Here is a 16,718-nt window from a genome sequence, read left to right as displayed (position 1 = left end):
GAGCAGAAAGCTTCCATTTACAGTTTGATAATGGCACAAATCACATCTCAAATGCATCAGCATGAGCAGGGCAAGCAAAGCATTGAAGAAATACTCTCAGCTGTACCTTGAGCACGTTCACTGGCTGCATTATGGTTTTTCTTTATGGATTGTATTGTCTGGGCTCAAGCTCCCTGCACCCTCAGCTGCAGTCCTGTGATTGTTATTACATACATATCCTGAAAAGGTTGGATTTATTCATCAAAAGGCTATTGTGTGGTGTGCAAGTGGATGGTCCAGCTTTTTTTTCCATCTTCTAGAGAGCCTCAACATTGGAAATTAGCATGGGGACAATCTCAAAAAGAGACTGCTTATCAAAACACTGGGTGTGCTCTGTTTTGATCGATGCAGATCAGGCTATTGCAGGCACAAGCTGTTAAAGTAGATGGTGATAGAGAGGGAAAACTGAGTGAAGCAAGATATAGATGCTATAAATCTTCCGTGGAAGATGGCTTTTATCTTTCTAATTACTGTTTGAAAGAGCATGAGTTAATTTCTGAAACCTTTGGTGGAAGGTCTCTTTTTAAATTTTTTCCCCTTCTCTGCAGTTAAGTACTGTCCTTTGCAGAATGGTTATCATACTCAAAATATAAATTTACCCAACCTTTACTGTATGCTGAGATTGCTGCTGTGTTATCACAGCCTTACAGGTTTGGGTTGCAAGTGATTCAAGTTGTAAGTGACAGCTGCTGGCTGAGCCTTGCTCCTTGTAAATGCTGCTGTTGCTGTCTGGGCTGCCAGGCTGAGGTGAACAGAAATCTTGGAGTGTCCATGATAGCAAGACTCAAATAATATTGCTTGGAACACATTCAGCCTGTGAAGAAGCAATTCACAAGCTGCTGATGCCAAGCAATGATGATTTTAGATTTTTCTCCAGAACAGTGTGTCCTGTAACTTTGAGTTGTTTAAAAAAAAACTGGCAGAGTTTTGTAGATGTGCATTAATGCTGACTTACGTATCTGATAGTGGAGAGAAATATTGCTGCAGTTCTGGAGAGCAAGTCAGCTTCCACAGGTGCTTCCTTAGCCTTTCTCCTTGGTGGTGGCTTTTTTCCTCTCCTTGCCCTTCCTTCCCATGCTCAGACATTGAATATGTGAATATATCAATTGATATGTATACACAATTTATGACTCTTTGCTATTGATTATCATGACGAATAGCTGAGATGTTGAGCTGTGCTCCATCTCTAACTGGGAGAGGTGGAATTCTGACACTTGATTTACAGTCAGATCTTTGGCTTTGCTGTCCTTTCCTCCTATGCAGTGCATGAATCCAGCAGAAATGACTCCCCAGCTCACTGGTGTTGACTGTAAAGCACTGATAGCCTGGCAGTTTGAATCACAGCTGTTGAGTTGGTGTTCCTTCATCTACAAAGCCTGGTAATTCTCCTGGCCTGTCAATGCACCAACTGGTGGCAGTTCTTGAAGTTGGACATGTTGGGATCAAAATAGATCCTTCTGTGTGCAAACCAGTGTGTGGGAAATCACAAGATCTTCATGGTCACACTTAATGCAGCTCTTCTTTAAATAGGACAATATTGCTTTCCTGTTTCACAATTCACTGCACTTACCATCCATATTTACATGCTTTCATCTTTCACCAACTCTATTAGGAAAAGCTTTTAACTTCAGATCATCAGTCATTTCATGCCTTGTGTTGGTCAGGTTGCTGCTCTTAGTGTGTGTCTGCTGGAGGAGGGTTTGTATCTGCTTGAGGTGTCTGTAGCATTCAGTGGCACCCCAGGAACACTACAGGTGAACTGGAAAGGGACTCTTGATCTTTAGATTATAAAAGGAGTTTTATAACAGAATGCTTGCTGTCTCCACGGTACATTTTGTGGTGGGAACCTACAGGAATTTATTTGCAGTGTTGCATTTGACACTTTGTTTGCATAAGAAAAGCTGCTTTGTTTTCATCAGAGGAGGTGAAGCATTTCTTAGGGAGCTATTAGCTCTCCTCTCCCTCATCTGAAATACTGTATTTTGCTGTCTTGTGAACCTGGAAGACCTTACATGCAAATATATGCAGCCTTTTATAAATCATTGCAGTGGGTGAGTTCTGTGAGGGGGTGCAGGTGAACTTCAGCTCCATGTATTGCACTTCCACACCTGATAAATACATTGTGAGGACTTGGAGGGAATACCAGTAAATATGGGGCAGTATTTTTTAACTGGCAGCTCATGTCCATTAGCTCTGAACTGCATCTCTGGATGCTGTCAACAGATCTTGGGCTCTTTGCCTCTCATGTTGTCACAAAAGCATCAGTGGCCTGTGTTTGTAATCCTGCTGCACGTCTAAAAGCTGACTCTCAGAGCAGAGCTGACAGCTGCTCCATCTGTTGTTGACCTCAGCTGGTTCACATGCTCTCTGTGCTCTCCAGCTGATGTGATGTGTGCAATAATGCAGGTTCACCCTGAGGCCTGGGCTGGCACATTGGGGGAACTGCTCAGGATGATTTCCTGAGCTTGTGAGTTGTGCCTGAGCCATGACAGAGGACCTTGCTCAGGTTTTCAGGTGCTTGGGCTGCTGTTCAAGGTGCAGTGGTTCCCAGAGCTGGGATTGCCTGCAAGTTGCTCAGCTCAGCCATAGGCATGGAGCAGGTCAGGGAGGGCTCTAGAAAAGACAGGAATTTTCAGGGAGGCAGTGTCAGGTGGAATGGCCCTTCTGGCAGGAGGGAGTGACAGTGTGCAGTTGGCTGTACACAGGTAGAGGAGGGTTCTGTAAAGCAGAGTGTGTGCATATAAAATTTAGTGCAAAAGCAATCTTAGTTCCCTTTTTAAGAGTGAATTCACCCCAGCCTGGGAGTTATCCTGTATGTGGACATGCCAGGCTGGCACTCCTCAGTAAAATCCTTCTAGCCTCCTGCTTTTGACCACTTGCCTACCCTGCAGACAGGCATCAAAAGAAATTGTCTCATATTCACAATTTTCTGATGGACTTTTGTGTTCTCTTGATAGCTGCCATTAACCTAGCAAAGCTGAAGCTCTTCAGACATTACTATGTCATGGTAAGTGAAACACCTGCACACATGCATGTGGGGAACTTGGAAGCTGTTCAAAGCTTTTGATGGAATATTTATTGAAAACTACTGCAGCTGGTGCATGTGGTAGAGGCTCTTGGCACTGCTGTGCTTTGGCATCTTGGTCAACTGGCTTACAATCCTAAAAGCAACTTCCTTTTTTCTCCTAATGGTTATATCCTTCTGTCTCTCTTTAAATTCCAGCTATTTGTAATGCTTCCTGATTTCCTCTGGAGACAGCTTGAGCTGCCAGTTGAATTGATGGGCTTGAATAACATACTGTAAACTTGCTAAAAATTAAACTTGGGACCAAATGGTGCCTGGAGATGCATGTGTGCAGTTCCTGATTAAGTCAGTGGGAGCCATGAGTACGTTTCCCAGGAGAACACAGGCTTCTTAATGATTTCCAACGGCCTCATTTCAGGCTCTCCTAAGTGGCAAGAGTAATAAATTACAGTTGTGATTCTTGAAATTCTATGAAATTGTAATACTTAAAGAATTTCCTGCTGTAACTTGAGTGTGTTACCAATAGTTTGAGTTATTGGATGTTCCACAAGGAGTAGAACCCTCAGCCTGTATCTTCCATGTTTATTGAGGGGAATAATAATGCTGGTCTGACATAATGAGCTGTCTGGGAATTGCTTGAGCTGTTTCTCTGGGGTAAGAAGCTTCTGTAAGGATGGTGCTATTGTTCTCATGCTTTCTCCTTTTCCTTCCCAGATTGTGTGTTACATTTACTTCACACGGATCATTGCAATTCTCATAAAGATTGCTGTTCCATTCCAGTGGAAATGGCTGTACCAGGTATTTGCCAGCAAAGGGAAATACATCCATTTCTTGATGTTTTTCTCTATTATTCTTTAAATATAACTGCACAACAAAATTCCATAAAATGTTGTACTAAAACATCTCAAAGCACAGTGCAGTACCCTGCCTCCTCTTGATTTTATCTCTGATGTGCTTAAGGTGAAAGAATATATTCTTGGTTTTATGTTTGTCCAGCAAGGCTGCTGGATTATACATGAGATGTCTGAAAGTAATTGCATTATTGATTTTCAGTCTTTCAATTTAAAAATGTCTGAAGGAAATTAATCAAGAACATACAAAGGAGAAAAAATTAGTCAGGTTTGCTCTATATAATTGAAGCCTGAGGGAGCCAGGGAAATGGACTTTTGCTCTTCCATCTTCAGGCTTCTTTTGCCTATGGACTTCTAAGTACTTGGTTTCTTAACTCATAATCCAAGTGACTGTGCAGGGAGTCCTTGGAATACATTAGCTGTTGAAAAAAACTAAGCAACGTAGGGATGATTCCTTCCCCCACCATTTAAAAGCCAAGTCTTGCCATAGTTCTTTTAAAGCTCTGGAGACCTGGATAGAACTGTAACTCTATTTAAAGTGACAGGGAAAACTGAAAGAACAAAGGATTTGACAGCCTTTAGCCTGGGATTAATGACAACCAGACAGGAATTATTTTATTTCTGCTGTGGCCCAGGCCTCTTGGCCATTAAACCTTGAACCTTATGAATGAGGAGCAATGTTTCATGACCACAGAGCATAGCAGGACTGAACCTCCATCTCAATCTCATGTTTTCCCTTGCAGCTGCTGGATGAAATGGCCACATTGGTGTTCTTTGTCCTCACTGGGTACAAGTTCCGTCCAGCATCAGACAACCCTTACCTACAGCTCTCTCAGGATGATGAGGATGACTTGGAGATGGAAGCTGTGTAAGAACCCCTCTCCCCTTCATTTGATTTGAGAAAAGTAGTATTTAAAACCAGTTTACTTGAATCTCTCTAAATCCTTCTGTGACAAAGATCTGCCCATGTTTAAAGAGGAAATGTTTATATTGTTGTGTGTAAAGAGATTTGTGGTGTGCACAGGAGCCTCTGACCTGGATATTGCAGTAGTATGGAAAAAACTGGTAAAAGCTTTTCATGGGGCAAAAAGATGCCCATGAAAATGAGAAGAAAGTTTTCAATTTTAATTTAGATATGGAACATGAGTGAGTTTTACAGTTCATCATTAATGCTTCATATTTAAAAAAACCCAAGTGAACACCACCAATCTGCAGAACATAAATAATAATAAATATATAAAAATAATATAATAAAAATAGATGAACAGGGTGTAAAGTCCCTTCTGCCTTGGTGTTCAGCATATAGCTTTGCAGAAATTTATTTTAAGCAGCACTGAGCCAAGGAGATGGATTTTTATCAATATCTTCCCTGGTTTATTCCCTGCTGTGAAACCATGAGGCACCACAAATGCTTCAGGACCTGAGCTAGTCTGGAAAAATTATACAGCAGGGCTCAGGCTAAGTCCCTGTCATTTTCTTTGCAGTGGTTTTCTGAGGACTTAAAAAATTGAGTGGCATTTTTGAATGTGTAATTAAAAATGCCCTAAGAAATTCTGCCTGCCAGGAGTGTTGGATACAGCTTTACATACCCTGGAGTCTGCTGCCTTAATAGGAGCAGAGCTAACCTAATCCTTTGGTAGTTATAGGTTTGATGCATAATTTCAATTCATGTACAGGCTCAGAAGCATTTTCCTGAGTTTTTCCAGTTTGGTAAATCTCCTTTACCTGGGTGAAATAAATCAACACTGTTTTTATTACAGAGGTAAGAAAAAGTCCAAATGTGTTTGCTGTCATAGTTAGCTGAAAAAGAAATTAATCTTATTTGAAAACTGCTACAAGGAGGTTTGAATCATAGAATCCAGACTGAAATGTCATGTAAGGAGTTTAACTTCTCAGAAATATGGCTAGTAACAAAGATCTTTTTAAATGCTTAGCTATTTTTGCTTTGGGTCTAGAAAATCTGTCATTTTTGCAAGTGGAATCCAACTAGTGGGTAGTGACCTTAAAATCAGTATCACTTACATGTGTTTCAGTGGTTTATGTAAGAAACTGGTCTCAGTTTGGAAGCTGTTTGGTAAAAAAGCATTCACATCAGGAAGTCACTGTGTGAACAGGCAGGATTTGTGATTGTACCAAAACAAGCTTTTTTCCCTTTTTGCCTGTTAGAGCAAATTTCAACTTTGTATTACGTGCTTAATGAATTTTTTGCTTGTGGGGGTTTTGCTAGGACTAATAATAGGACACCTGTCAAATACAGTTATTTTAGTCAATTGAGAAGTTGCTAAATTTAGGAGAATCTGCCAAAAATGAGCTGGAGGAAGTTTAATGAAGTAATTCAGTGATTTGCATCTCATCAGAGTTAGAATTCCTTGTGAGCCTTTTCCTAGTAAGGCATTTTGCTCTTTGCTTTGGGAGTTTCCATTGTTGTGCCTCGTGGGTTGTTCCCCTTAGCTTTGCTTAAATTTTCTGATCTGATTCACCAGAAGTTTTTTTCCATTTGGGCAGGGTATAATCTGTGCCTGGTTCTCCCTTCCCCAGCTCCATCAGGAAGGTTACATTTGTAGATATTTGAAAAACAGAGTTTATACACATTCTGAGACAGGTGAAGCACTGCAATGGATGTGTATGAAATTCCTCATTGATTTGGTCTTGCTGGTCCTGTTTTTGTGTTCATAAATATTAAATGTTGTTTCTGTGGAGGGGAAAAGATACTTGGATTTATTTGAGCAGGTGACTAAGTATCTGTCAGTGTCCTGACTAACCACTGCATGAGTGTTTTGTCTTTCATGTGATAAATACCCACTTGTCTTTACAGGCTATGGCAGAAACTAAAACCCTGCAAACTTCATGGTGTTCTGCCATGTCATTTTTATTGTTATTTTCCTTTTCCAAAGGGTTTTTGTTTAAAATCAGGTTCTCTAAAAAAGAAGCATTCAGTTCCTTTAGACTCAACATTTCTATGAACCAACAGAGGGGAATGCTGTGAGGTTATGAAACCTCTTTTCCAGGCTTGCTTGTCTTCCATAAAAACATTAAGACATTTTAAGTGCAGCTCTCTAGTTTGGGTCTGTTTCCATGCATTGCAAATGATACAAATTTCAGTCTGGCAGTAAATGCAAATATTGTTAAGGACGTTGGAAATCTGGAAAGTTTCAAGAAAAATCTGCAAATTAAGTGTCTGCACAGAAGCAACACAAGGCACAAATCCTCTCTTTGAAAGTCCTTGTAACTCTCAGGAATAAAATACAAATCAAGAATAGCAAAGATAACTCTGGCTTGGGGAAAGGATCCACAGACTTTGCTGGAATCTCTTCAGCTGTTCCAGGCTCCCCAGAAGTTGCCCTGGCAGGGAGGAGAGTGTGACTAAAGCTGAGCTAAGGAGCTGTCTGTCCTTTTTCAAGCAGGTTCAATAGCCATTCATCATCAGCAAAGTGGCTTTCTGTGTATTCTGTGCTGGGCAGCCTCCTGAGCTCTGTCAGTACGTGGGCTCATTGCTGACAGTTTGTTAGATTCAAGTTCCCTGCTTGAAAAGGTGCAGCCACACTTGGCAGAAAGAGCTGTCAGGCTTCCAGTCCTAATGCCATTTCTGGGGCATGAAGACAAAAATATGAACAGTACAGTGGATGAGGCGGGGTGAGGAAGGGGAAAGGAAGAATTTTTTGTTTTGCTTTTCTTTTTTTTTTTAAATTTCATTAATTCAGCTGGCTTTAGCTGCTGGATATCAAAATGCTGTTTAACAGGTCTTGGTTGAGAATGATGTTCATGCATGCAGGGGAGGTTAAGATATTTCCACTGGAGGAGGGAATGCAGGAGAAGAAACCATTAATGGTTTTGTTCTCAAGTTGGTAAATCTATCTTACTCAGTGTGTGGAGACTTTGCTTCTCCTTAACACCCAAACCAGCCTCGCCACAGGGAACTGTTGTGGTAACACTGATCTTTGCTTATGCCTTGGGATCTGGAGTTTCTCTCTGTGTCATGAGGCAGCTTATTCTGTGCTGAGATTTGATGACCTGCTTGGTTGTTTTTCTCTGCTTTCTCTCAGGTTGTGCTTCATGGCAGACTGATTCATGGTGCTCTCCATTTGCAGTGATTTTCTTCACCTAACACATCTTTTTCTTGCAGAGATCAGCTTTTTTGTTCTATGGCTGATCAGTTTTCACTCCAGTTTGCAATAGCTTGTAAGGGCTGGCTCCTGCCAGTATTGCAGTGTTTCTTGTTGGACTATAAAACAAATAAACAGGAGAAAAGACACTGAAATCCACCACTGTGGAGAGCTGGAGATGTTCTGAATGTTTAGCCATTCCCTGATACCTTGGGTACAATGCAGGAGAAAAATAAACCCTGAAATCTCTGCAGCACATAGCACTGTGTGATGGAGTGCTTGGGGAACTCCTTCTCTGCCTCATTTGTGACAGATGAGATCCCTCTGGCAGGCACAGAAATGCTCTCTGGAGAGGGATGCTTCACTGAGAAGGATTTGTTGCATTTTAACTGCTGCTGATTTGTGGGCTGGAAATGCAGACTGCAGGTGAGGAACATTTCCCTGCTGTATTGCAGGTCAGAGCTGAAGTGCTGAGGACAGTGAGGATTTCAGTGTGCTTGGTCTTAGTGCTGCTGCTTTATTTTATTGGGCACTAGAAGGTGATGACTGGACTGATTTTGAGAGTGAGAGGAATTGCCTGTTGTGCCTGAGAAAAGGAGGGACTTGAGAGCTGCTTCTTCATGCACTTGGCATGAGACCAGAACAGTCTCTTCAGCTCTTCAGATGGGATTTAACCTTCACTCTTGGAGAATCCACACAGAAATCTCTCCCAGCTATTTGCTGTTACTGAGGGGGGACACAGTAAATGGCCTCTCTGGTAGCAAAGGATGTGATTTGATCTGCCTGCACTTTCAGTGTGTACCTGTCCCACAAACATGGGAAGTGGATCATTCCCTCCTGGCTGTAATCTTCTGTAACATTACTTCTGTCACCACCTTGGTGTGCAGGGGCTCTCTGATGGCATTGGAGTGCAGTGCTGGAATCTAGGCTGTGTGCCAGGTGGGATCTTCCCAGCTGGGAGTCGAGTGTTGGGACTGCTTTGGTGCCATGCATGTGTGAAACACCTCTTTGCATATCCCAGTGTCTCTGCTGCTGCACTGCTGTGTGAGGAGCTCATTTCTGCTTTGTAGTTCATGGCAATCTTCAGCTCCTCCCTGAGGAATGGATACTTAGCTCCTCATTCTGTAATTATGAAGTTGATTATTTCTGAAGAGTAAACTTGGTAGCTGTCTTGCTGCATCCTCCTATGCTTTTCAGACTATTACTTTGATTTGCCAGAATCTTTCTGCATTCTAGTCTTGTTCTCCAGTATGTAACTCTTAGTGTCTTGTGCAGATTTAATAAGCAAGTTCTCTATTCCATTACCCAGGCAATTACTGAAAATACTGAGTAGAAGTGAACCCAGGACAGGCCTCTCTGGAACCACACTCAATGTTCTTACATTTTTGACAGGAAACCATTAAGTAAATCTCAATGCATATTTTTCCAATTAGTTATCCATCTACTTTGGTTTTGTCTAGCTTATGTTTCTCCAGATTTTTTCCTATCTGACTGTGGGAAGGAAACCTTTGGCAACAGGGAGAACTTAAAAGATCTGCATGCCTCTGTACTGATTAGTTTGATCTCTTCTAGGAAATGTCAATTGTTTAGTAATTCCATCTTTCTCCTTTAAGCAACCTGCTTACTTTTCTCTGTACTTGCCTTCTTTTACTTTAGTAGGCATAAAAGTTATTTGATCTGTACTCTTGTGACCCTTTTCTATTAAGCCCAAGCTCATCTAGGCCCACTCTAAAGTCAGAACCAGTGATGATCCCAGTATGGCCACTGCTGGAATGTCACTGAACACAGCAGGCTGAGTAAATTATTTTTACAGTACATGAACAGAAGCTGGGATCTAACATGGAGCTAAGGCAAGAGGAGTGTTATCTGAAGATGCCTTCTCCTCTTGGGGTGATGCTGTGGAGATGTTGTTAGCAGCTCTGATCAAATAAAGCACTGTGACATGGTAAACAGCAGGTGAAAGTGCTCACAGACCAACAGGGGCAGCTTTGAACAGGACAGGTCTGTGTGTGCTCCCAGGCATCCCTTGGGAATGCATTGAGCTATTGGCACTCTTACCTTCAGCATCCAAAATAACCTTTGTAGCATGTTTGTGGGGGAAAAAAAATACCTGTATGGAATGAGAATCACACTGTGCAGAAGAATAAAGGAAATGTGTTGTGCATCCCAATTGCCTGTTTGGTGGAGCAGCAGAGAAAAGCTGAAGAGCTGTTGGAGAGCCAGGGCAGTTCCAAGAGGAATGGTGCTGCTCTGCCTGCCTAAACAGCTCAGCCTGCCTCTTATTGAGTGTATTGTGAGGCTTTGCAGTTCAATGGTCACATTGCCATGACAAATCCAGGCTTGGATGCTATAAAAGGATAACTTCTCCTTTCTGTTTTGTGGCTGCTCATTTTGCTATTAAGAGGAGCTGGTGTGCATTAAGCTAATAAGGTTCATCTGGGGCACTGTCCACTGTGTATTTGTGTCATGTGTTGTACCTATTAAAATGCAGAAGAAAGTCACAGAAGTAAGGGTGGTCAGCTGCATAGTAAATGGGGCTTTTTAAGTGAACTGCTCAAATTTAGCAAATAAACACCTGGTTTAACTGCTTTACCACCTTTTTTGAAGTATGAGCCAATATTACTTGCTGCTTTAGTTTAGTGATAGATGGGAAGGGCCTTGAGGTGCTCAAGGACAGTGGCTGTGCTGTGTCAGGTTGGTACAAGAGATCAAACCTGGGACCTGCTCAGTGTGAGTAAAGAGATGTGAGAAGTGTTGTTTGATGGGTGTGAGCTGTTGCTGAAATGGATTTTACAGTTCAAGGTCTGATGTCTGATGCTTCTCCTTTCTCTTCTAGGGTGACGACTTCAGGAGTGATGGAGGGCATGAAGAAAGTCAAGAAAGTGGTGAATGGTTCAGCAGAGCCTCAGGGCGAATGGGAGAGCACAGCATGATGGACTGGACTAAGGCAGCACTTTCAGAGAAACTTTTTTAATTTATTAATATTACTCTCAGTGGAAAGGGAGCAACTTGCACTCCCCACCACTGAAACTGCAGAGTGGGGTGTGTCTAGGGAGAGCAAAGCAGTGCAGAAATATAACTATTCCTTTGATCATAAGAAAATGGGATCTCCTGGTACCTGCAAGGAGCCTGAAGCTTTCCTAGGGATTTTGGGTAGCTTTTTTTCCCCCTTTCTGGATCGGTTCTTTATTCTGAATTGTTGTGTTCCTCAGAATGTGTAATACTAATGTGAAGAGGGATCTTCAGTGTGTATGTAAAGAATATATTTTATATAATGCTCATATATATGCACACACACACACACACTTGCTTTGTAACATGAATGCTGGGACTTGCAAAGCCTGTCAGAAGGTGGGAAAAGAAGATAAAGACATGTAAGTATTTTTTTTCCTTTTTATAAACTCTCCTTTTGGCTTGGATGGAACATTGCAAAACAAATGGATGGGAACAACTGCAGTTATTTGAGAGACTGAAGGTTATTGGATCAGATGACTTCTGCCACTGCTCATGCAAGTGTGAAAGGTGATAAGTATCTTCTTGTCTTGTCCCTGCAGGTGTCCACCTGAATGTGTCAGGTTTTCAGATGTGTTGCTATACAGGAAATGAGTGACTGTTCTCCATTAAAGCACTAAGCCCATAGTGCAATAAGTATTTATGTACATTGTCCCCTGTCCATGGAGTTGCTCTTGACTCACCCCCACCTGACAAGAAGTACACAAGAGGTGTAAGACTGATGGTTGCTTTTTAGGGGTCTGTAAATGTTTACTTTCAAGCTGTGACCCAGAGCTTCATAAAATATTTTCAAGGTATTTCAAAAGTCACTCCTTTCTGGCATACTATAAACAGTGTCAGACTCTCCAGTGGAAATCTGTCTAGCCATTTTACTGCAACATAAATCTCTGGTTCACAGTTACCCTGAGTTACTGGGTCTCTCTGGATGGCTACTTGTACCTCTCTGGCTGTGTAGGATTAATAACACTGCTGTTTTGGGTGAGCTGAACTGGTCAAAGTCGTATTGCCACCAAAAACAGCAACTCCTGGTCCTATTTTTTTTTTTTTTGGTAGGAGAGGAAAAGATTATGACCAGAACCTTGATGCAGAGGAATATAGAATCCTTGAGTGTTAGCTGCAGACTTGCAGTGGAGTCTTTACAAACACATTCCAAAATGCCTCATGTGTTTCCTCTGTAGTCCTTGGGGTTGTCAGTGGGGCAATTGGTGTCCAGAGCTGTAGTAGTGAAAATGGGTGCTCATTTGGGAGAGGATGGAAGTGGCTCACTGGTGGAGTGAGGATTAGCTTTAACAAAAATAAATCAGCTCTAAATCTCTGACCCACTGAAGCCTTAATATTCATGCAGAGACATTGCCATGTGGTGCTGTGGAGCCAAGAGCTTCTGCCAGGGTGTCAGGAGAGGCATCAGCAGAGCTCTGGATGTGCCAGCATTGCTTACAGACTCGTTCAGGAATTGGTTTTGTGGAGGGACTGCATTTCTGGGCACACCTGATGAGAGGACTGTTAGCCTAAAGTTTATTTTATTCTTCAAGCTGAGGAGGATTTCCTCCAGAATCTTGAACCACTTCCTCACTCCTGAGCAGGGGTTGTGGAGCTCCTGGTGAGCTGTCTGTAGCAAGCCTTGCTGGTTGAGGAGCAGCATCCCTTTCCCCCATTGCCACTTCTTTTCCCAGGTGTTGGTTCCATGCACCATGGAGGTGGTAGAAACAAATCTACCTGCTTTGATACCTGGAGCTGCTTTCTCTTCAGATAAAGCACAAGAAGAACATTTATGTCTGGCTGCAGAATCCTCCTCTGATTTCCTCCTCAGCTGTAACTTCACAGTAATCACAGCAGTGATGGTTCCACTTTGCTGTCATTGCCTTGCAGTGAGAATTTTAGTGAGAAGAGATCCTGTACCAAGGAAAGGCTGTTTGGTCACCTCTGGGCCTTTAGGCCTCCTGGAGGAAGAAATCTACATATTTAGCCTGAAGTGTGAGAAATTGGACCATCAACAAACACAGGCAGTGCCAGCTCTTACATGTAAATGCAATACCTGGAAAACTGAACCTCTGCAGTTCCTCTGTCCCTTGTCCTGCATCCAAAGGACTGCTCAGACAAAAAGCTTGTTCAGAGAAGCTCTGAAGACTTGAAGTGTGTTGGCACTGAGGTATGTAAGGGATGAGGATGTGCTGTCAGGAACAAAGTGCATCTGGACAAGGCCATTCTAGAGCTGTTAATCCTGTTGTAAACGAGATGTGAAATTGTCAGAGGTGTGCCATTTCACCCAGAACCACGAGGGCTGTGCTGTGATCCCAGGGAATGCTGAGCTGCTTCCAAACAGCTGCCTGTTCCATACCTCAGCATCAGGGGAGCTGACAATTTGGCAAGTACTGTTACCTTAGTCTCAGGTTTCTTTTGTTTTTTTTTTTAATATGCACTTTTTTTGCCAAAGTTGCATATGGTGTAGGTTTATCTGCCAAGTCTCTGGCTCACCAGTCAAAGGCCAGAAAAATGGGTCATTTCTTTTTGTCTTGGCAGGAAAGGCCACAGCAGTATTCTGGAAGTTAATTTTTTTTACAAGAGCTTTTTCCAAGTTCAGCCCTGAGCTTCTGCAGTCAGCTCCACAACCACCTTCTGCTGGTGTTTTACACAGGATGCCAAGCAGCAGGAAATGGTCAGACCTGAGCATTAGGAAGGAAAATCAGTCATGGGCAAGTCAAAACCCAAAAGATTCTTATTGTGGCCATTTCCATAATGAATTTTTTCTGGTGCAATTCTGTGGATCAGGACAGAAAGTCTGTTTTGATGGATATGATGGGTGGGATGGCAGCTGGGATGTTGGAGATTGGAGATGGCTGCAGTTGTGCTTCTCTCCAGCACAGCAAGTGCTGCACTGCAAAGCATCCAAGGCAGGATTACTCCCTCCCCTCCTGCCCAGGCACACCCAGAGCTGCATGGCTGGCATTGCATGGCTCCAGGGCCAGGGGAGTGCAGCAGCTCAGAGCTCCCCAGGCAGGATAATCAGTGCTTGCCTTTCACGTGCTGACAGCTGCTTATCTGCCAGGAAGCTCTGCCTCTCCCAGGGAGGGAAGAGAGGAGCTGTTGTGGATTACAGATCGTTTAGGAATGTGCAGCTTTGCTTCCCTGTCGCTGCTTTTACTGAAGTGAGGAGCTGGAGCAATCTCCAGCAGTACCCAGCAGAGAGTGACAGGAGTCCTGGAACAGCAGCTCTGCTGCAATGGGAATAAATGGTTTGAAAGCTTTCCCAGCCCAGCACTCAGTCCCCTCTGCAGACAAAAATGAGATTGGTTCAGTCTTCACGTGCAATGCAGGATGTGCCCCAGTAAATCCCCGTGGATGCTGACATGCACATGGCACTGCTGCTCTCCTCCTTCCTGCTCAGCAGGCTGGCTTCCAGAGGAAGCCTCCTTGCAGTGCCACTGCCAGCCCCTTGCATTCTTCGGGCTGGAAAATGTTTTCCTTGATGGTTCATCAAGAGACATACTAAAAGAAAGCCAGACATAATGGGGTCATGTGGAACAGTGCTGCTGCCTGCTGGAGTGGAGCAGTTGGAGTTGAAGAAGCCACATGCTGTCCTATTAAGATGCTCTTTCATGTTGTCTGTTGTGATGTGTGCAGTGCATTGTTCAGTGTTTCCCTCCAGCTCAGTGCCCTGTTCCTGGATTTCCATGCTGGCATGCCCTGGGAGAGCATGTTGTAAAAATTTGCTGCATTGCAGCATTTTGTCTGGAGCTCATAGTGTGGAAGATGTGTTTTTTCTGAGCTGAGTGGACTCTCTCTGGCACGAGTGTGCATCCACCATGTGTCCTTGAGCACTGTAGCATTCCTTTGGCCATCAAAGGCCATGTCCTGATCACTCCAGTGTGCACATCTGATGCAAGTCCTGTAGAAGATTTTTTGTGTTTGGTCTTTTTTCCTTACTGTGTGTTCCTCTTAGAGAAAAGCAGTTGAGCCACTGACAATCAAATTGATGAGAAGGGAGGGGCTTTTGTTGTTTGTTTGAAAACTGCCCAATTTGAAGCAAATACTGGGTACTGTAGATTCTATTGAGCTCTGAGAACTGGAGTTCTTTAGCTACTAAGGAGAGGGAAGGAAATCTTTCTTCCTTTAGCCTACTTGGTTTGTCTCCTTCAATTTGACCTGTCATGCTAGCTAACAGATTGCTGTCACTTTAAAGAAGATGTTTTACAGCTCCTGTGTGATGATTTCTGCTTCACTCCTAGAGCACATCCCCATTTTTCACCTGTGTACAAAGAGAGCAGCTGTGGTGTGCAGCAGTGGGAGGTGCAGTGAGGTTTGAACATAGTGGGACTCACACTGAAACTGTGACCCTGTGTGCAGTGCCAGTGGCCTCAATGTTTCATGAAAGCTGAGGTGGTGCTGCCCAGAGACACTTGGCCAATGTTTGTGTTCCCTGGGGCTGATGTGCTGTAAAACGTTGTTTTAAATTGAATTAATTTGGCTTCTTTTTTTTGTAGCTGCTAGATACAATACTTTTGGCCTGATAAATCACTTTTCCTTAGCAATACTGGGAAGCTGTGCATTTTCCCTTTGTGGTGTCTTGCCTGGATATAGCAATGATCCAGTGAGAGCTGCACATGATCTGTGCTCCCAAGTGGCTGGAACAGGATGTAGGAAAACATCAATACTCAGGTGTTGAGTGGTGTAGGAAGAAAGTGGCTGAGAAAAGAGTCACTCCTTTTAGGCTGACTGGCTCAAGAACCCATTTATGTTTTGTCTGCAGCAATCCTCTAGAAGGGACAATTCTAAATAAATATTTCCCTGTGGGATTTCACTCAGTGTTCTGCTCTCTGTGTACTGAAGTAGAGTCCGACCTCCACATTATCAGAAGCACTTCATCCTGCAGCCAGTGGAGCTGGTACCTGCTCTTACAACAGAGTATGGGTCTAAATAGCTTCCCTTGCCCTTTAGGAACTATTAATAATTAATTCTAGATCCTCTTGTGTCATTAAGCAGCTTTAGGGCACCTTGTACAATGTAGCTTTGAATTCATTCAGTAAATGACATCCAGAAGAACTAAAAAAGACTTTTCTGTGTACAGCAAGGTCCAGTTCTTGGGGTTTTGGTGACCTGTAAATATCCTATTCCTCAGTTCCTGTTCAGATGTAAAAATGGATTTTTTTCAGTATTTTTTTAAACTTTATTAAAAGAACAGCAAACAGTATTTGAAGAGAAGCAAGGTAGAGACAAGTCAGAACAGTCTGTGTAACTTGGTTTCCCTGCTGTGATGCAAATGTGTAAAATAAAGATTGACCAGAAAGAAGTTTTTAATGCATTTCATTTTCTCCTTCTGAACTGCCAGTAGCCAAGCTGACCCATTGTTCCCAAAGTCTGCATTTCTCTCTGCTCAACTTCTGTTTCCAGCCATCAGCATCTGCATCATGGATTCAGGGCCAAATCACAAAACTTGTATGGAAAAACTTCTGCTGAAGGGAAAGTTTTCCTGTCAGTGACCCAGTGAGGTTCACTGAGGTGCCTTTTCTTGAGCTCCAGGTACTGGAGCTGTGTTTGTGAGTGCCCAGCTGCTCTTTTACTTTTGCAAGCTGAACTTAGGTGGTGTTTGTGGACTGAGTCTTGAACAAAAATGTTTCTCCCAGCCCTGTGTCTCCTGCAGGCTGGGGCAGGCAGGAATTCAGGAATACCTGGGCTTGTTGCTGCTCCCCA

At 43.0% G+C, this 16,718-nt stretch overlaps 1 protein-coding gene across 4 annotated transcripts in view; it reads left to right on the top strand.

Annotated features, from left to right (window-relative positions):
- Positions 1-16,363, top strand: part of GPR107 (G protein-coupled receptor 107) — a 37,877-nt gene extending 21,514 nt beyond the window's left edge. For 3 of the 4 annotated variants that reach the window (XM_064727427.1, XM_064727425.1, XM_064727429.1), the window contains 4 exons: positions 2,997-3,046; positions 3,779-3,862; positions 4,659-4,783; positions 10,855-16,362. In XM_064727427.1, the coding sequence (XP_064583497.1) occupies positions 2,997-3,046; positions 3,779-3,862; positions 4,659-4,783; positions 10,855-10,951 (356 nt within the window). In that variant the 3' untranslated portion in view covers positions 10,952-16,362. Of the gene's footprint in view, positions 1-2,996; positions 3,047-3,778; positions 3,863-4,658; positions 4,784-10,854 lie in introns of all 4 variants that reach the window. The other variant, XM_064727426.1, reaches the window with a different exon arrangement.
- Positions 16,364-16,718: the final 355 nt, after the last annotated feature.

Source organism: Zonotrichia leucophrys, chromosome 17, assembly GCF_028769735.1.
Source record: "Zonotrichia leucophrys gambelii isolate GWCS_2022_RI chromosome 17, RI_Zleu_2.0, whole genome shotgun sequence".
NCBI lineage: Eukaryota > Metazoa > Chordata > Aves > Passeriformes > Passerellidae > Zonotrichia > Zonotrichia leucophrys.
The sequence above is the reverse complement of the archived record's forward strand: the minus strand, read 5'-3'. Positions and strand labels throughout refer to the sequence as shown.